We start from the raw sequence: 19,977 nt of genomic DNA on the forward strand, positions 1-19,977 counted from the left end.
CTGTGGGTGGCAGGAAGTCTAGCGCGGTAGGCGGGGCCTGCTCGACCGTGAGCGTGTAAAGTGGGCAGGGCTTCGGGTTCTACCGGAGATAGGGCTGGAGGTGGCCCGCAGGGGCCATAGGGGGCGGGGCCTGGAGCGGAGGGGGCGGGGCATGTCCATGAAGGGCGGGGCGCCGGCGGGCGGCCCCTTGAGCGTGGAGGGCGGGGTCTGGAGCGTGAGGGCGCGCGGCAGGCGGGGCGGGGCGCGGCGGGCGGCGCGGCCCCTTTAAGGCTTGGCCTACGTGGCAGCCGCTAGAGCCGCCGCGGCGCAGCGAGGCCGGCCGCCGGGCACTTCCTGTGGAGGCCGCAGCAGGCGCGAGCGCCGAGGACCAGCCAGCTGAGCCCGCCGCCGCCGCCGCCATGGGCCAGAACGACCTGATGGGCACGGCCGAGGACTTCGCCGACCAGGTGCGGCCCGCCCCACAGCCCTCCAGCCCGTAGGGCCCTGCGGACGCTCGCCCTCGCCGTCCTGCTTAGCTCCACGGAGAGATCCGCGGGCGTCTGGGCGGGGGTCGGCCGGGGAGGCTCCCAGGGCCCGCGGTGCTGCGCTCTGCCCTCTGCCCTCTGAACCACGGCAGCCCCTTGGGGACTCCTGGGGATGGGGATACTCTGTGCGCGCCCCGCTGCCCTCCGTCCCGGACCATGCTGCCCCTCCCTCTTCTCGTGGACTCTGCCCTGGTTGCCCGGCCTGGGTCCACGACGCCGGAGGAGAGGAGCTTGCCCCTCGGCTCTCCTTCCCTAGTGTACAGGTGGCGAGTGAACCACAGGGAAGGCCTGGGACGAGCTGGGGCCCGAGCGATTAGCCGGGCCGGATTAGAGCCCGAAAGAGGCGCAGGTGGCACCCACTTTTTAAAATTAAGTTCGACAGGAATGGGGTGGGAGTTGTGTAGGTGTGAGCCTTTAAGTCCTGAAATTACACCGTTAGGTCTGCGAAGTAATAATGGAGCCTGAACTGGCACTCACTGTAGGCTGAGTGGTGCCGGGCCCATCCGCCAGCCCGTTCTGGTTCACCTAGTGTGTTCCTGGCTGTCGGTGAAACGAGGAAGCATTTTGTGGCCTAGACTACTAGAAGGCTTGAGTGTGTGTGAGCATCTTCAAATGAGCTGTGGGTCAAATAGGCTTCTCTACCCCTCCTTCGGAGGGGAGTCATCTCTCATGCATTCGGTTCTGTTGAACTACTTTCCTGTGAACTGATATTTTTTAAGTCATTTTCACCCCCATTGGAAAAGTGTTTTTTTTTTTTTTTTTTTAAGGTCGTGATTTTGCATTAAAGACACAACCTTAAGATTGTATTCATCACAAAGACACAAAAGTGTCTTCCTCATGTGCTGGGTTCCATTGACATAATTGTCAGTGACCCAGTTTTATCTCCCCGAGTAGCCGCTCTCTAAGAAGACGGCTGCATGGCCAGGGGAAGTTTGTGAGCCGCTCACCTCACAATCTTCTGCTGGAAAACCCTCCATTTTGCAAGTGGATTTCACAACCTGACCCAGATAAAATATCTCCAAGCAGCTGCCAACTATCGAATGATAGATTTCAACTAGAGGGAAAGTTCATCTTTAATGAAGTCCCCCATGCATTTTGTTTTGATTTAAGTGAAAGAAGCCAAATTTTGAGACTGGACACTTTTGTGGGGAACACAGTGTCCACCTCCATCAAGTGTTTGGTTTAGGTTCTTGGACTTGGCAGTGGCCACCACCCAGAAAGAAACTCTGGGTCTCCTACTGCAAGCCTGGTGTTGAGGGCAGCTTGCATCCCAGGCCTGGAGTTACATTTCAGCTACATATCAGTGTGAAGATGCCAGTGCTGCAGATTGCCTGTTGCTTAAAACCAGAATTCCCAATGAGTGTCCGCAGAAGCTGGCAGGGATTAGCCTCAGAGTCCACCTGGAAGATAGCAGAGGACACCACAGGAGCGTCTGTGAGGCTGCTGGGAGATGTGACTCCTGCTCTTCTGAACCAGTGTCAGGACCTGTGTTGCCAGTGAGCAGGCAACAGGGATCCTTCCACAGGCTTCCCTGTGGCCTCAGTGTGACCAGTCCTGGGAGCCTTTGTGTTGAATATTCATCTGTCACATAGAGGAAGGTGCTGATGGTCCAGTTTTTTAAATGAAAGGATCTAATGTGTTAGGAATCAGGTGTTAACTCTAATGTGTTGTCAGATAAGTATCGCACATCCATGTTAGCTAGCCTTGTTTTTAAAAGACAAAAGTAGAACTGACTTTGCAAAAACAAATTCGCCCAGAAAATCAGGCTTCTCATCTGAGACTTGAAAAAGTGTACCTGACAGTGATGACAACAATGAGCCATTAAATGGGCATCCCTACCTTCCTGGGAGGCCATCAAGGCTCCATCTTCCCAGGGCCACAGAGGTTTGTCGTGATCTGCACAGTTCTGGTCTTGTTACCCCGAAGTCAGCATCCGCATATGTTGGTAGAACTCATCCTTTCCTTTTAGTGTGGTGGAGGCTGGTCCCTTGGGATGTACACAGCCGGGGCTCTGCTGGCAGGCTCCTGTGAGCTACACCTCTGCCCTGGCACTGAGCTCCTTGCCCTTGGCAGCCAGGGAAGGTGTTCTCTTGCTCCCAGGAAGCCAGACCCTGAAGAAAGTGCTGAGAGCCAGGAGGTAGGCCTTCAGAAGCCATAAGAAACCAGGTGGGAAAGAGCTGGGAACTCAGTCAGACCCGTGTCCTGTGGCTGCTGCTTGATTCAAGCTTCCAAGTGAATCTACACCAGGAACATTAGTGCTTAATGGATTCTGCCTCATGGCTGTTACCAGGGTGATAGGAAGACTACACTGGGGGGGCCTTCCATTCCCAGTGTGGACTTTGGTGTGTTGACCTATCCTTAAGGGTGGCAGGACTAGAGCACAGAGCTGATGTGGGCCTTTGTTGAAGTAGTGCCAGAGTGGGCCTGATGAGGTTCCTTGCACCTCGTGTACTTGTTTACTTGTGATTAACACCAGATGGCCTGGGTAGGGCCTGGTGGGGGTGGGGGGTGGGCAGCGCCTGGACCTTACCTTTCCCAGTGCTTTGTCTTCTTGTACCTCTGAGACCTTAAGGATTGGGGCAGCTGACTCATGGCTCTGCGTGCTGGTTTTGACTGGAGGTTGAACAGTGCCCCCTTCTGGGGAAGTGTGGTAGAAACATGGGAGACTTGGTAGCGCCTGGAAGATGAGGCCCAGCCCTGTCTTTGGCCCTCTTGTTACTGCTCTAGTTTTTAGAAAAGGGAAGGTGGTCTTGCAGCTCCTGTGCCCGTGCTGCATTGGATACCTATCTACAGTACCTGGGGGTGTTTTCTAGGCTCCTAGAGTCCAGGGGAGCCACCAAACTGTTGAGCTGACTTTGCCTGCCTGGTGCGCTCTCAGCTCCTGAGCTTGTGGGCCTTTAGAACAGGCAGGAATCTAACGTGACGTTTCCTTAAAGTTCTCCCAAACTGAGGGCAGCAGCTGCCCTGGATCCGTTGTTCTGGACATGAGAAGGTTGGTGTTGCTGCTCTGTGAGTTGGCAGCAGCACTCCCGTACTCCCTGTGTGAGCCTGACCTGTTGCCTGTCCTGTCTCGGGACAGATAGGATTATGTCCTAAATCCCCTCAGTCCTCTCACATGATGACCCCCTGAGACAGACCTGACCCTCCTCATTTTTTTAAATTTTTGCATGTGTCTGAGTATGCCCGAGTGTATGTCTATGTACCACTTGTGTGCCTGATGCCCAGAGAGGCCATATGAGGGCGTTGGGTCCCCAGGAACTAGAGTTACAGGTGGTTGTAAGCCACCATGTGGGTGCTGGTACCACGCGTGGGTCTTCTGAGCTCTTCATGACTGAGCCATTTCTCCAGCCCCTCTTCTCATTTCTTAAGCTGCTGGGCTGCTTTACTGCCTGTTTGCAAAGCTCAGGAGAAGCCTGTTTGTCAAGGTGGGTTGATTTGACTGCCTTTCTTCCCACAAGCTTTCCTCATCAGCATCTACCACTGGCTTTTCCAGGCTCTGCAGTGAGAACTGTGGTTATGGGTTTTTTTGCTCTTGATAGTCGTGGCCAGTATGAGCTGGGACACTGGTAGTGGCCTGCAAGCACAGAGGGGATGTGGCTGCGGGAGCACTTTGCAGCAGCATGATGTGAGCCAGGAGCTGCTGTGAACAACATGCATGTGAAGGGTCTGTCTTTGTTGTTAAACTTGGCTTTTCTCCTGTGTTCAGATGCACATCAAAGGAGGGCTGGTGACTGGTGCCCCGTGCCCACCTGACAGACGCTTGTCTTTGGAAAGCAGAGCCCAGCAGATGTGCTTAGTTCAGCACATATTACCTGCAGCTCTGCACTTTCCCCTAGAAGCAAATCACTGCATTGGTCTCCCAACTATGCTGGTGTGGAAGGGAGCTATGACTTGTCCCTCCCTTCATTACTGTCTTCTACTCTTTAATCCTCTTGACCCAGACACCCCAATTAAGAGGAGCAGACTCTTCGGGACGTTTTAACTACATCTAGTAGATTGTGCTGGATTGTGTTTGTAGCAATTGAGCTTCTGTGGTGAGGTTCTTGAGGGAGGAGCAGGCTGCAGCAGGGCTGGGCTGGTTCACCCAGTGGGTGCAGCCCCATTGTAATTGTGCCGGGGAACAGTTCTCATTTGGAAGCAAGTCAGAACACCTCCAGTGTCTGTGGCTGCCTGAGAGTGCACACCCTCCTGTGGTCTGCACAGCTTCCGTTAGGTGCTTCACAACATGAGGGTCATTGCGCAGGAGCGCTCCGAGATCTGTGGTGGTGGTGGTGGTGTTGACCTCTCTGATAGGATATTGGTGATTGCATCACTGCTGGCGGATTTCTGGAACACAAGGGCCATGAGGCAGAAACTGGGAGGATAAATGGTGTCACTTGTCCTTCACCTAACAAGATGCTGTGTGTTCTCTACCAGGCCCTAAAACTCAAGCACATTTGGAATCTCTTTTCTTCTTGTATTTATTGTGAGATTGGGTCTCTATGTTGCCAAACATGGCTCAATTAAGTGATCCTCCTGCCTCAGCTTCCCTAGAAGCTGCCATTGCAAGCATTGTGTCATCATGCCTGGCTATTTTTCCTGTTTTAAAGCATGTCTTCTCTTTTTACTCTTACAGATTTTTTTCACTCTGCAATTTGGGAAGAAATCTTAGCAGCTAGTAATTGTGTGGTCCTTACTTGTTGAAGGGTAACAACCCCCCACCTAACCTCCCAAAGTCACTGGCTCACTGTGCCTGGGGCACATTGCTGGCCAGGGTCAGACAAGGTTGGTTGGACAGGGTGAAAACAGTGGCCTGAGTACCTGTGCTCTGACTCCCAGAGCTGCTGGCTGTCTCTCTGGCACCATCAGTGTGGCTTCTGCTGTCTCCTCAGGAGGGCTGAGTAAGCACGTGCAGACACACTGGGGGCACAGGCTGCGTGTCTGAAGGATGTGGGTGTCAGTGCTGTGACTTTTTTGCTGTTCCTTGTCCCAGGTGCAGCTTGTCTGTTCTGCTGACCAGGCCAGACCTGGACAACTCCTTCGTGGGCTAAAGGCTGGGCTGATCTGACCACCCAGGTGCTCTGCAGCTGAGATGGCAGCTTTAGCAGTGTCTTGGGCTTTGAAGAAGCTTTTTAAGGTGCTGAGAATTCGGAAATACTCCTTATTCGGATATGCATCCTCATCTATTTCAGCAGCTGGTTTATAGTGCATGTTCATTCTGCTGCCCTGGCGGGGTCAGATTCTGCCCTTTAGACTCTTCTTGACACGTCAGTCCATGGGTAGCTCCTTGATCTTGCTCCTGGGCCTCCATACTATCCTTGGATTTCTTTCACTTGCGGCTCAGTTCTCAAGAGAAGTATGAAAAAGTATGGGGTTCACTTACATGGCATTTGCACCTAGCTTCAGTAGGGTGTGCTGGCCTCCTGATCAAGCCATCAAAATGCCATTTTCACAGGGACAGAAGGGAGCCATGGGTATGCGTTACAGAATTGCCCTTTGCTGGTGATTTGCACACTTGAGTTTCACTGCAGTCATTGTCAGTCTCTCATATTGGCAGTTTTAACCTTGCTTTGGTTCATGCAGACTGTGAGAATATCCCAGCGCTTTCTAGCCCATAGCACAACTGTTCATCTGTACCACAGTTCCCCATAGGATATTGAACTTTCTGGAAAGATTTTGTTGGAGTGGGAAATGGTGGCAACAATAGAGGCATTTATTTTGGTGCCACAGTTGGGAACGCTGCTTGTGGCATCTTGTGGGTGGGGGTCAGAGGTGCTCTGCTGATCTGTATTCTTCAGTGCTGGGGAGAACCCTGGATGTGAGGGTCTGAGGTGTGAGAATCCCTGGGCTGGAAGATCTCAGAGAGCCTTTCAGAAAGTGTCTGTGCCTCCTACTTGTTAATGCCCCTCCCTGGGCATGGAAACTGGGTGTCTTGTGGCATTTCTCCTGATGGCTCTGGAGCACAGCTGGTAGATAGTACTGGACATTGCCTTATGGTTCTGTGTCAGATGCGTGTGATGATGTCTTTGTCTCTGGGACTGGGTGTTGGATCATCACACGTGTCCAGACTTAACAGGGGAGCACCTACAACAGGTGCCGAGTACTGCATCTGCGCTGGGAAGGCACTGGAGCTGCTGAGAGCTGGCTTGTCTCCCTGCCCTGCTGCCCACATAATGAGGCTGCAGCCACCTCACCAGTGTGTTCTGTGATCCTGCAGTTCCTGCGAGTCACCAAGCAGTACTTGCCTCACGTGGCACGCCTCTGTCTGATTAGCACCTTCTTGGAGGATGGCATTCGCATGTGGTTCCAGTGGAGTGAGCAACGTGACTATATTGACACCACGTGGAGCTGTGGCTACCTGTTGGCCTCATCCTTCGTATTCCTCAACCTCCTGGGACAGTTGAGTAAGTGGCTCTGAGCCTCTCTAGTATACTTCTGGGGCATCCTGTTCCCTGGAATGATACTCTCCAAACTTGTGGCTGTTGGCCATTGAGAAGCTGTGTGTGAACTTGAGGCCTGGGTACCTCCTTCTCAGGCTGAAGACTGATGGTGGTGAATACTCGGGTGCTTGTCATCTGAGATTACAGCTCAAGCCATGCCCTGAGCTTTGAAGCATGATAGCCATGGTTTGTTTCTGTGAGCTTTTTTTTTTTTTTTCCATTAAGATTTATTTATTTACTAGGTATACAGTGATCTGCCTACATGTATGCCTGCAGGCCAGAAGAGGGCACCAGATTTCATTACAGATGGTTGTGAGCCATCATGTGGTTGCTGGGAATTGAACTCAGGACCTCTGGAAGAGCAGCCGCTGCACTTAACCTCTGAGCCATCCCTCCAGCCCTTCTGAGCTTTTGGATGAATGGTCCTTCCCCAGTCTTGTGCTCATTTCTTTTGCTATAGACACAAGCCTGGTGTGGTGACTCACACCTTTAATGCCAGCATTCAGGAGGCAGAGGCAGGTAGGGGCTGCCTCTTTTGAGTTCAACCTTGCCTATGTAATAAAGCAAGTTCCAGGGCAGCTGGGTCTATATTGTGAGACTCTGTCTATAAATAAACAAAAAAGCTGGACATAGCCCCTGCTTTGTAAGTGTTAGATGCTAGGAGATGCTAGAGCCTAGGTAGTTAAGGCAATCACAGAAGGAGGTGCCCAGAAAGGACGAAAGGTTTTAGTCAGCAGAGAACCAAGGCATTTGGATTCACATCGATCTTCTGACAGCCCATCTTCTGGTGGCAGCTTTCTTACCTTTGCATGTTTGGAGGTGAGAAAGGACTTGTGCTTTTAAGCATTGCTGGATGCGCTCCATAGTGGAGCAGTCAGTCCTGCACTGGTGGCCCTTGGCACAAGGAGCTGTGGCTCTCCACAACAAAGTAGGGTTCGGACTAGTGTTCTTCAGAAGCTGGGCAGGCTCCAGGGCATGGGCCTTGCCTGCCATGAAGGCTCTGGGAAGGTGCTTTGCTTGGGGTGCTGCAGCTCAGCAGCACTGGAACAGAAGGTGTCTTGTTGCCCTGGATACACTGTAGCCCCTAACTCTGTCCTCTTTCTAGCTGGCTGTGTTTTGGTGCTGAGTAGGAACTTCGTGCAGTATGCCTGCTTTGGGCTGTTCGGAATCATCGCACTGCAGGTACACAGACACCTAATGGTTCTCACTTTGGGTACATGGGGCGTGGGGTAGGTCTTGCTTTGCTTTGGTGGAGCTGTGTATTGTGTCTGGCATCTTCCCCTTCCTGCGTATTTGGCTGTCCAGAGCACCTTTCCTTTCAGGAGCAGATGGTCTCAAACAGGTGCTAGCCATAGGTACTGGGCCATCATTCCCTTTTTCCTGAGCTGCTGTGACAGAGACATAGGCCACAGATTAGCTGCAGCTGTATGTACATGAACTGGGAGTCCCTGCATTTGACAAGTAAGAATGCCTAATTACCCAGAGTGGCATGCTTAAGCAGGGTAGTTCAGCAGTACTGGTGGTTTTGCAGTCGCTTTGTGTTCTAGGACATTACAGCACAACTTTGATAGTCAAACAGGTTCAGAGGTCACACTGTGCTCTGTTAGAAATACTGAGCCAAGTTGTCCCAGTGATCTGCCTTCAGTGTCTTAAATAGTTTGTACATCTTATGTTCTTATTCCATTGGATGACCCTGCCTCATACTGTTATGAAATCTATAGATATTAGTGTGAACATGCTAATTGTTTTCTCTCTGTTCCTTCAGACAATTGCCTACAGCATTTTGTGGGACTTGAAGTTTCTGATGAGGTAGGTGCATTTTGGGTGGTAAGAGTAGAGTCCTTGGCCCTCTCACCTGAGCACCTGTAGGCGAGTGCCACCTTCTGTAGTCCCCACTGTGCCTCTGAGAAGTAGAGTTCCAATGGGCACAGCAGGGCTTTCCCCCACAGCTGGAATCCTGGCTTGATAGTGAGGGGTCCTGTCTTCTACATTGCATGGGTGTGGACTGAGGGCTGAGTAGAAGTGGTAGAGACCAGAGCTTGGTTCCATGTGCATCCAGGTTCAGCGTGTTGGTTTAACTTGAGGCTGGTTCTTTGTACTCAGACCAGTCTGGTCCCATTGAGTGGTGGTTTGTTTAGAGAAAGGGAAGGGTGGGCTTTGGTGTGCTCTGGCTTGGTGGACAGATGCCTGGTAAATGTAGGTGACATTTCTGTTCCTCAGGAACCTGGCTTTAGGAGGAGGTTTGCTGCTGCTCTTGGCAGAGTCCCGCTCAGAAGGGAAGAGCATGTTTGCTGGTGTTCCCACCATGCGTGAGAGCTCCCCCAAGCAGTACATGCAACTTGGAGGACGGGTCCTGCTGGTCCTGATGTTCATGACCCTCCTTCACTTTGACGCCAGCTTCTTTTCTGTGAGTACCCCAAGCCATGTGCTACCTTTCGGCCAGCCTGAGATGAGCCCATGCTTGTAAATGAGCCTCCCCAGCCAGTGCCCTCTCTGCAGACTCCTGACTTCCCTACTTCAGAGTTCACTTCACACTGTTGGCCAATACATTCTGGGTTTTATATGTCACACCTTAGAAGTTGACAGAAGGACATTGTTGGAGGAAGGGGAGGAGTGTTTTCCAGCATGGGTGTCCGGGTGGGTGTAGATGAACTGAACTCTCAGAGTTATGGTAGAGACCAGGGTAGCACTTCAGCTTTTATTCATCTTCCCCAAATATTTTATACTGAAATATGGTGTTTGGGGGCAGAGAGATGGCTCAGTGGCTAAGAGTGGTTTCTCTGCGACCAGTTAGGACCAGAGTTCAAATCTTAGCACGAGTAACTGGTCAGGCATCCAGAAAAGACTGTAATGAGCTGAAATGAGCCCTAGGTTCAGAGAGAGACCCTTCTTCAAAAAGGAATAGCTGGAGAGTGATAGAGGATATCTAACACCCTCTTCTGGCCTCCATCCTCCTGCACATATACTCAAACACAAATACAAACAAATCTTTTTTCTTTAATGTTGCTTGGCCAGATGTGGCACAGACCTGAAATCCTAGTGCCTGAGAAGCAGCGGCAGGAGGATTGTAAGTTCAAGGCTAGTTGGGGTTACATAGAGACCCTGAAAAAGTATCTTTCATTCTCTACCACATGGCCAGAGAACTTTTCACACGTTCCCACATTTTCCTTGTTATAAATTCAGTCTTTGCACCCTTGTTTTACTATAAACAATCAGGATCAAAAGTAGCCATGTATCAGCCTGAATGTTTTGCAGCTGATAGGTTTCTTCTGCCAGATAGAAATTTTGTATTCTGTAAGGTCCTAGGCATGGGCACAGTGCAGCTGAGTTCACTGCAACTTCTTTCTTTCATTATTATTATGGTTTTTCAAGACAAGTTTTCTCTGTGCAGCCCTGGCTGTCTTGGAACTTACTCTGTAGACCAGGCTGGCTTAGAACTCACAGAAATCCACCTGCCTCTGCCTCCTGAGTGCTGAGATTAAAGGTGTGCGCCACAACACCAGACCTTCACTTCAGTTTTCTAACAAGAATGGCCTTTGCTCTGTTTTACAAACCCTTGTTTCATGTTTACTGTTCATACTGCAACAGGATGCTGGCCAAGGCCACTGAACACTACCAGCCAAGTCCCAGTCTTTCCTTTGCCTTCTCAGCTCCTCCCAGAGTGGCTGTTGTTGCTCCATTTATGGCCTTGTGCTCCTCTAAATGTCTCCAGTTTCTGACCATGACCTTGTTCCAGTCTGGTGCTACTTTAGCAACAGCCTCACGTCTTGACACCAGTTTCCCAAGTTCATTCTCTGTTGCTGTAACTGAATACCACAGAAGGGGCAATTTACAGAGAAGGATGTTTTATTTAGTTACGGCTCTGGAGGCAGGGAAGCCCAAGGTATCTGGTGAGGGTCTCGTAAGAACTCTGTAGAGTACCGGTACAATACAGGGTATCATACGGTGAGACTAAGGAACAAGCCTTCATTCACAGCCTAATTACTCACCAAAGTCCTAACTGGCAAACAACACTGACAGGATTTGGGGGATTTTCCAACACATGGTATTTGGGGAGTACATGTAAAGCCATAGCATCTTTAATATAGAATTCTTGGAAGTTCAGTATTTAGTATGTTTTAGGGTTTTTGTGCTCCCTCTGCCTATAGTTTTCAATTCTCATCATGTCCTGGTGAGAGTTATACAAGTGTGCACAGCTTTCTTCCTGACCTTTAATCTGAATGTTTTTCCTTTGAATCTGTGCAGATCATCCAGAACATTGTGGGCACAGCTCTGATGATCTTAGTAGCCATTGGTTTTAAAACCAAGCTGGCAGCGTTGACTCTCGTCGTCTGGCTGTTTGCCATCAACGTGTATTTCAACGCCTTCTGGACAATCCCAGTCTATAAACCCATGCATGACTTCCTGAAATATGACTTCTTCCAGACCATGTCAGTGATTGGAGGCCTGCTCCTGGTGGTGGCTCTTGGCCCAGGGGGTGTCTCCATGGATGAGAAGAAGAAAGAGTGGTAACAGACAGATCCCTCCCCTCCCTGCCGAGGCACAAGGCCCTGGACTGGTTCAGGGTAGAGTCAACAAACTGCCAGCGTTTATGTGTCCTCTTCCCTTCCCTTCCCTTGGTAAAGGCACAGATGTTTTGAGAACTTTATTTGCAGACACCTGAAAATTGAAGGTAAAATCTGCTTTGGAAACAGTCTGGAGTCTGACTGACCAGGGCTGGCCAGCTGGATGGTCATTCCTTAGCCAAGGCTTCGAATAGACAGTTTGGTGGGCTATGGCCTCAGTCCTGTCTTTGAGTTTCCTTTGGAGGTTGAGGACCTTCAGGTTGTACTGAGATGTACTTTATCATTCAGAGCAGTTTCCCTTTTAGTTTTACGTTTACATCCTTAGCTCAAATTACTAAATGACTTAGGATGGTCCAGCCAAACACCAAACAGCTAAAACCTCCAGTTCAGAATCCTACCAGTGGCCCCAGCATTTTATAGGATCAGTGAAAATGATAGCGGAACCCCAAGCCTAGAGAACAGTACAGTATTGGAGAGGTGGCTGCTACTGCTGGCCCAGGTCCTTGATGTCAAGCTGGCTGAATGCTGTTTACTGGGTGAAAGGTACCCTGGGAGTTTTGATGGCTCCAAGCAGGGCTGGGGTCAGGGGCAGGAAGTTCTTGGAAAGCTGCTGGTTTGGATACTGCTATCCCCTCAAGCCTGGTGGTTGGAAGGGCAGGAGAGCAAGCTGCTCATGGGATGGCCCACCATGGAACCAGCCTGGGGAGCAGTAATGCCATGGGGCCCAAGTGAGGAGCTCCAGTACTGAAGACACCCAGGCTTAACCCAGTTACCTCACACTTGACCTTCTCAGAGCAAGACCTGGACCCCACAGGTCGTGTTCACCCCAGCTTAACTCCCTGTTCCAGGCTGAGTTTACCCCATCGACAGCCCTGATGCCACCATTTCCCTAAGGCTGTTGCTTGCTCAGATTTTTGTCAACTTGCTCTGCTGGATGCAGCCAAGATACTTTTTACAATTTGTGATGCCTTACCAATTTGATCTCAGTCCTGTATTTAAAGTTTTCTAACATTGCCTTACACCGTGTTTCTCTTTTTGGGGGTTTGGGGGGGGATGTTTAATGCTGTGGTCCTGCTCATTTGCATGGTAGTGCCATGAGGGTAGTTGGGCTCCTCCTGGACTTCCCCCAGGTCTGTTGGAGAGAACAGGTAGACAGGCTTAGAACCCCTGGAGGGGAGCTGGCAGCTCACCTCACCCTTGGCTGCAGTCCTGGAGGTCCTTTCTGGCATCAGCTGGGTAGGCAGGACTGTGGCCTCTGAGTCATCTTTGCTCAATCCTGCCTCTTCCCCTTGTCTCACTGGCTCTGCAGTCTGAATCTACATTCTCAACACCCAGCCCGTGTTCCGCAGCCTTACGGCCTGCCTACTCCTCCCTTTGTGAGTTCCAGCAGTGGCTCAGGCCATGACATTTCCTTACCAACCAGTCCCTTGACAAGCAGAGCTGCCTCTGTACACCCACCTGCTCCGTTACTTGCAGTGGCAGCTCCATGATATTCCAATTTGTGGAATAGGGCGCAGACTCTAGGAGGCAGGTGCATGCCTCTCGGCAGTGGCCCCCATCCCAAGGGTGCCCTGGGCCCATCCACCAGCTTTCTGTGGGCTATGCCTGGGATGGGAGAAAAAAAAATCTACACATTGGTTTGGCAAAAACGGTTTCTGAAAATGCTTTAGCTTTATGTGGGAATAGGTATAAACCTCATTTTTATGCTGTATTTTATATCTTAGTTGTGTTTGAAAATGTTTTGATCTTTGGAAACATCAAAATAAATAATGGCATTTGTGGTATATAGTGTGATCCTATGTGGTGACCAGCCAGGGTGGGGGCCTGGCCAAGCTCAAGGTGCTCCAGTGAGCTACATCAGCAAGGGTCACTGAAGACCACAGAAAAGCCATGCAGAGAGAGAAGTCAAGTCCCTGCTGCTGCCATCTTCTGAACAGAACCTCCAGGCCCACTCTAGGCAACAGGCAATGTCAGGACATCAGTGGTCAGTTCCAAGGACACCCAGAGGCTTTCTCTGTACACTTCATTTCCCCAGCTGCTTAAAGGAACTGAAGTTCTTGGGCTTGTGGTGATGATGGCTCTTGAACTTCTTGGTCAACGAGGTGAACTGCTTCTGTGAAAGCAGAAAATAGTGACTAGGGCCTTTGCAAGACCACAGGGAAGGTGCTGTGTGTCTAAGGCTGAAGAGCAGTCTGCTTTCTCGACAAGGTTCCCCTTCTCTGCTGGGTCAGTGTGGGGCCAGGGAGAGGGCAGCACAGTTCACTAGACCGTCCACCCTGCTTCTCTGACAGAATCCTCATTCCTGCCTCAGAGAAGTGGTGCCTGGCAGCTAAGTTCCCTGACTCCTGTGTGTAGGGCACCCAGCTCAGAGCTGAGAAGCCATTGGTGAGGACCTGCTCCTAGACACCTGAAGTGGCCTTGGCTTCCATATTTATAGGCTGTTCCCTGACAGTGCACTTGAAGAATTTGCTAAAACCATGCGGAGCACTAGCTGTCCAGCCTCACTCAGCCTGGGCAGTGTAGCCCTCCTGACCTCAGCACTTGGAGGCACAGCACTCACCTTCTTGAGTTTACGACCCCTCTTGTGGCCCACTCTGGCCTCTCTCCTTTCCCCAGTGCCCTTCTCTTTGGACTGCTTTGGCGTCTCTTCCTCCTGGTCTGTCAGAAAGTCTTCAGGAGTGGTGTTCTCAGGCTTGCCCAGATCTTTTTTTGTGAATAGCTCAGCTGGAAGGAACAAACAGCCTGGCTGAGCTACGCCACAGGTAAAAGCACCACTCTCCTGGGAAACGGCTAACAGAGCAGGACCACAAGAAACCTAGCAAGAGACAAACATGAGGGCAGGAACCAGGTTGTACCTACTTACGTGGGTATAGATCTGTCATGCTGTCATCACTCAAGGATCCTCCCTCGTCACTGGAAGCTGGCTCCCAGAAAGCTGTTCTCTGGTTAGGTAGCCCATCTCCGTCCATGTGGTCCTCCCTCTTCCTCTTCTTGTGCAGGAGGCAGGCAGGGACATACTCCACACCTTGTTTCTGACACTCCTCATCTAAGAGACCAGCAAACTTACACTGGTGCCCTCTTGGTGCAGCTAAGCTATGGGCTGTACCGTGGTAGGGCTCTATTCCTTTATCCTACTGGACATGCATGGACAACCTGGAGACTATGGATGGAGCTCAGGGGAAGCTCCCTGTCTCAGCTCTCCTGAGCTTGCAGCTGGAATGAGACTTAAGAGAAGGAAGGCCTTACTAGGGTCACCACTGCTGTCCTCGGGTATTAAGGGGTCTGAGCTTCTTAGACTTCCCACGTGGTTCAGCACCATCTCCTTGGGCGGGCGACACCAGCTCTAGCCATCACTGCTCTTGGGGTGCCAGTCTAACTGGGACCTGGCATCTGAGGCCTTTTCCCCACTTCATCTCTGCCATCTGCTCCCAGGACCACTGTGGCCTCCTTAATGAGTACCAGCACGAAGTCTCTCAGTGTCCTGAGCAGGCCACTCAGCCGGTGACTTCCAGCCCATCACCCTGCAGTGGTCTCACTGCTTTCTGGCTCCATCTTAGCTCTGATGCATCTTTATAATTCTCTCTCATGGGGATCCCTGCCCAGTACCTCCCTGTCACAACCCAGGAGATGACAAAGCTAACAAGGGCACATCCAAGCCTTAGCTGCCACGTGCCCGTGCAGCCCAGGTACCAACTCCAGGACCTCCAAGATGTGTGGGAGGAACTGGTTGTGCTGTATAGGATACAGCCTGCACATTCCTTACCTTCCCATTCTCTGAAATCTGCCTGTGGGGCTGGACAGAGGTAGTGCAATCCTTGAAGCCTCCCACTCATCCCCAGTCTCTGCACCATTCCCCCGCCCCCCAAGTCCTCCTTGCTAAGGCCTGGCTCTGCCTAACTCCTTCACCCCAGTAGCCTCCAAGTTACCTAATCTCAGTCACTTTCTTACCCTCATCATTTCGTGGTGACATGGGAGACCTTCCTTTACCTCCCTTGTCCTTAAGCTGGCCTCAACTCTCCTGGCCTGGCACTACCCTCCCTAACCTACCTGGAAGTTAAATTACCACAGGAGTCCCTACTCTAAACCACTTGGGATGCCTTCCCACCCATCGACACCTGAGGTCTGAGTCCCCTCATCCTCTGCTTCGTAGAGGGCTGTTGGCACCAATCCAGATCCTGGAAACAGTCCCCAAGGCTCTCCTGCAGTATCAGATGACTATGGACCTGTCCTGGAGTTCTGGCACTACAGCCTCAGCCTGAGAGCCACCTGGAGGTGGCTGTGCAACAGCAGGCCTCCACGCCGTTCACCGTAACTCCTCGGCCCACTTCTGGCTTTATGGTGGCAAGGTCAGGAGCCACCAGCCCTCTCCTCCCTGTGCAAGACCAACCAGCAATGGGCAACGAAGGATGATCAAGACATCTTTCTGGCTTTTGGGGGCAGGGAACGTGCATCCTAAAACCTGAACCTCCCGTGGTGACTTACATTGATGAAGTGCTCTCTGATACCTCCGGCCCTGGGTATGCCTCAGCACATGCTCTGGGGACTTGTTGATGTGCCTCAGGGTGAGTTTGCAGAACAGTTGGTACCTACAAGGCAAACAGACGGGTATGACGGACAGTGCCCACCAAGGACCAGACTTGTGGGCTCCACCGTGACTGGAAGCTGCCAACACCTGAAGTTTTGCTGGGGATGCTCTGCATCTGCTCTCAGCCACACAGGCATACTTTCAAAAACAGCTTCCCAAACAATTTCACTTAGCATCTGGGATTAAGGACCCAGATTGTTACCCAAAAAAAAAAGAAACCGGAGTTTCACACTGCTCCAGGGTGCGTGTACGGGGAAACTGCTCAGGGAGTTCCATGTGAGGATATATCAACCACACAGTCATGGGGTCCCCAAACGGTGAATGTGGTACTGTCCAGCCTGGCCTCGGGTGACGTGTCAGTGGAAGGTCATTATATGCTCGGAATAGGGGGCACAGGCTCTGCACCCAGGCGCTGGCCGGCCATCTACGTACGGATTCTTTGTGCTGGGCACGATGTGTGGCTCGAACGCTGTGTAATCGAATTCCGAGGAGGCTCTGGACAGTCGCTGGTACTTCTTGCCGCGAGTGTAGACCTGAAGCTCCGGCAGACGACAGGGTAGCTCATGGCCAGTTAGGGAGCAGCGCACCTGTGGGTGGGCCGCCTGTCAGCAGGTGGTTTTCGCCAGCCCCGCCCTTCTCCTACACTGTCCTCCGGGGTCCCACTGCTCTCCGGGCACAGTACTCCCGGGTCCCACCTCCCCGGCACGGTCCCCCGGCTCCTTCCGGGTCCCGTTCCTTCCTGGCCCTATCCTCCCCGGCACGGTTCTCCCCGGACCTTGTGAGTGTTGGGCAGCAGCTTCAGGCTGGGGTGCTGGCGCAGAAAAGCCCGCACATCAGCGGGTAGTTCGTCCATGATCTGAGTTGTCCGTCTGAGGCTGTTGCGACCACGTGGGGCAGAGCGCCGATCCGGAAGCAGATTTCTCAATCCCGGAAGTGGTCAAAGATGGCCGCCGTGATGGCTTTCTCTGTGCTGCGGCAGCGGATGATGCGGTGGCCCCAATGGTCCTGCGCGGGGCTGGTAAGCGCGGGACCGGGGAGGACCCTGCCCAAGAAGAGGGGCCGGGAGGATCGAGCCCAGAGTGGAATGGGGCTGAGGAGGACCCTGTCTCAGGGGGCTTTGCCCGGGGTGGAGCAGGGCCAGGGTGGACCCAGCCTAGGAGGACCTAGCCTGGGGTGGTGCGGGGTCGGGAAGGCCCCTGTCCCGGACCTAGCCGAGGTTGAGCGGGACTGGGTTGGACAGTGCCAGGTGCTTGCGCTTGGCGGCCTTGAGGCTCCCGAGCTTAGCCCCGCGGCTATTCGGTCCCCGCAGGCCCCGCTCCGCGTTGCCAGAAGGAGCGTCCTCGGGCTTTCTTTCCGCTCAGGTGAGAAGGGCTCAGACCTGGTTGCGGTTGGGACACCTGCCTTCATTCAGCCCGCAGTGGTCTGCTAGGTGTATTGTACGGGGAGTGGACTGAGCACGGGCTATTAATTGCCCCTTTCCCTACATCCTCTGTGGGCATAACCTAAGTCTTGTGGGGAATTGGCCACCCAGTTCTGTTTGTTCTAGGGCTTCTGACCCCATGCCGGTATTGTAAAACTCCCTCCAGGGACTGTCTGGAGGCCAAACAGGTGTAGCAGTTCTACTGCTGAAGCAGCCACCGCTAAAGCAGAGGACGACTCGTTTCTCCAGTGGTTCCTGCTTCTTATCCCTGCTACTGCTTTTGGCCTGGGGACCTGGCAGGTGAAGACAGGGGTCTAATTTATTAGATGTCTCTGAGCCTTGGACCCCACTGCTGTTTGCTTAGCCCACGTTGTTTCTGTAGGTCCAGCGTCGGAAATGGAAGCTCAAACTAATTGCAGAATTAGAGTCTCGAGTCATGGCTGAACCCATCCCTCTGCCTGCGGAGTGAGTGCGGCTGCCCACCCAGTCCATTCCACTTACAGCAGCAGCAGTTGGGGCCCTGGCTTGTTTGGTGTCTTAGTAATTTCTGTCCTTAGGCAGGAGCCCTCAAAATTTCCCACTAGACTGGCTGCTGATTGCCTTTATGAAGCTGCCAAAGGGCATGGAACGTAAATAGGAAAGATGTATTTTCCCATGCCAGATTTCCCTTTTCTGGTCCTGAAGTACTGATAGTTCCTTGTAGCATTGGTGGGTGATAATGCAGGTCTCAACAAGGTGACAATTTTTAAAAGTGTCCTCTAATTTTTTTGTACTGCTCTCTTGAATTTGCTACAAGGGTTAATTCAGGATAAGTAATAGATGGAGTTTGGACTGTTTTGTTAATTTATGTAAAGTAGCCATACAGGAACCCATGCTTCCCTTGAAAAGCTGGGTTTGGTAGCACAGATCCACTCTTGTGGCATCGAAGGCTGATGCTGAGATCACCCCTCTGGAGGACACAACCTGTAATCTGATGAGCCTCACTGAGCCTTTTTTACCCTTCCTGCCTGGTGGGCTTGGTAGCTTGCAACCTGCTTAGAGGATTCTGACAAGCCTTGGTTACCTACAGCCCCCCCCCCCCTTCTCCTTGTAGCCCAATAGAACTGAAAAATCTGGAGTACAGGCCAGTGAAGGTCAGGGGGCACTTTGATCACTCCAAAGAACTGTACATGATGCCTCGGACCATGGTGGACCCTGCCCGAGAGGCCCGTGATGCTGGCCGAATCTCCTCCTCAGTGGAAAGTGGGGCCTATGTAGTTACTCCTTTCCACTGCTCGGACTTGGGGTGAGTAGGCCATGCCTGGGCCTGGCAGTTTCTCTCACTGTGCTCAACCAACCTTTAGACCCTTGGGGATCCACTGGACCCAACTGATACTGCATGATAGTTTTCAAGATCTCTAATTCTGACATTAAACAGTTTTCTTAGCCAGTTCATTGATAGGGTTTGAGTCACTGAGGCTTAGCAGTGTTGGACTGGATACACAGAACAAATATCTGTTAAACTGTCCTGTAGATGTTGCAGTGACCACTAGTGATGATCTGTACTGGAATCCTTCCTCACCCCAAGGGACACTTTTATTATTGCTCCAGAGTCACCATCCTGGTTAACAGAGGGTTTGTCCCCAAGAAGAAAGTGAATCCTGAGACCAGACAGAAAGGCCAGGTAAGATATGGTTCTTCAGTTGGGAAGATTAGTTAAGTCATCATTCTCCACAAGGGACTCCTGTAAAAAGCAATCTCACCTTCCTTTGTAGGTTCTTGGAGAAGTAGACCTAGTTGGCATAGTGAGGCTGACAGAAACCAGGAAGCCCTTTGTCCCTGAGAACAGTCCAGAACAGAATCACTGGCATTATCGGGATCTAGAGGCTATGGCCAAGATAACTGGCGCAGACCCCATTTTCATCGATGCAGATTTCCGTATGTTGTGGCACCTGCCCTGGGAGAATAAGCCCTGTTGGCTCCTAACTGTCCCACCTCCCCCGCCCTTTCCCTGGCAAGTTTTCATCCTGCAGTTTGGTATGGGGGCAGAAGGAAACCTGATAGGTTCTGACAAAAGTGACTTGGAACTTGTCACACAAAAATGGAAATGCTGAGGACCACCACCAGAGGTGGAGATTAACTCCTCCTGTCTCTACAGAGAGTACAACCCCTGGAGGACCCATTGGAGGGCAAACAAGAGTCACTCTTCGAAATGAGCACATGCAGTACATCATCACCTGGTTAGTCCTGCTGTCCCCTGTTACAATCTCCCCCACCCATTCACTGTATGGGCTGACAACTAAATTTCTTTCAACCACAGGTATGGACTGTGTGCAGCGACATCATACTTGTGGTTTCAAAAATTTGTGAGGCGGACACCAGGTGTGTGAAGTTAATGAACCTGTTCCTAACCAAGAGATCTACACATAAAATAAAGATTGTTATTTTTAAAACCCTGGCTCAGTCTCAAGACATTTTATAGGGG

General features: G+C 51.7%; 3 protein-coding genes across 6 annotated transcripts; 2 read left to right on the plus strand and 1 right to left on the minus strand.

Annotated features, from left to right (window-relative positions):
- The first annotated feature begins 1 nt into the window (after position 1).
- Positions 2 to 13,292, plus strand: Surf4 (surfeit 4). The gene is made up of 7 exons (XM_006993125.4): positions 2 to 26; positions 288 to 446; positions 6,721 to 6,907; positions 8,049 to 8,125; positions 8,709 to 8,752; positions 9,164 to 9,350; positions 11,189 to 13,292. Exons 2-7 carry the CDS (start codon positions 399 to 401, stop codon positions 11,453 to 11,455), a joined length of 810 nt encoding a protein of 269 aa, XP_006993187.1. The 5' UTR covers positions 2 to 26; positions 288 to 398; the 3' UTR covers positions 11,456 to 13,292.
- Positions 11,189 to 17,016, minus strand: Surf2 (surfeit 2). 2 transcript variants are annotated; one of them, XM_006993127.4, is made up of 6 exons: positions 16,869 to 17,016; positions 16,526 to 16,680; positions 15,991 to 16,094; positions 14,372 to 14,554; positions 14,069 to 14,232; positions 11,189 to 13,621 (listed from the first exon to the last, which is right to left on the minus strand). In XM_006993127.4, exons 1-6 carry the CDS (start codon positions 16,944 to 16,946, stop codon positions 13,532 to 13,534), a joined length of 774 nt encoding a protein of 257 aa, XP_006993189.1. In that variant the 5' UTR covers positions 16,947 to 17,016; the 3' UTR covers positions 11,189 to 13,531. The 2 variants fall into 2 exon arrangements, with proteins under 2 accessions (XP_006993189.1, XP_076425275.1); XM_076569160.1 differs by lacking the exons at positions 11,189 to 13,621; positions 14,069 to 14,232; positions 14,372 to 14,554 and adding an exon at positions 14,866 to 15,301.
- On the plus strand, positions 16,971 to 19,950 carry Surf1 (SURF1 cytochrome c oxidase assembly factor). Of its 3 annotated transcripts, XM_006993126.4 has the most exons (9): positions 16,971 to 17,111; positions 17,403 to 17,454; positions 17,680 to 17,813; positions 17,896 to 17,978; positions 18,607 to 18,798; positions 19,104 to 19,176; positions 19,268 to 19,430; positions 19,651 to 19,732; positions 19,813 to 19,950. In XM_006993126.4, the coding sequence occupies exons 1-9, from the start codon at positions 17,037 to 17,039 to the stop codon at positions 19,880 to 19,882; spliced, it is 924 nt and encodes a 307-aa protein (XP_006993188.1). In that variant the 5' UTR covers positions 16,971 to 17,036; the 3' UTR covers positions 19,883 to 19,950. The 3 variants fall into 3 exon arrangements, with proteins under 3 accessions (XP_006993188.1, XP_042131013.1, XP_076425274.1); XM_042275079.2 differs by lacking the exons at positions 17,680 to 17,813; positions 17,896 to 17,978; XM_076569159.1 differs by lacking the exons at positions 17,403 to 17,454; positions 17,680 to 17,813 and having other exon boundaries at positions 17,022 to 17,111.
- Positions 19,951 to 19,977: the final 27 nt, after the last annotated feature.

Source organism: Peromyscus maniculatus, chromosome 4, assembly GCF_049852395.1.
Source record: "Peromyscus maniculatus bairdii isolate BWxNUB_F1_BW_parent chromosome 4, HU_Pman_BW_mat_3.1, whole genome shotgun sequence".
NCBI lineage: Eukaryota > Metazoa > Chordata > Mammalia > Rodentia > Cricetidae > Peromyscus > Peromyscus maniculatus.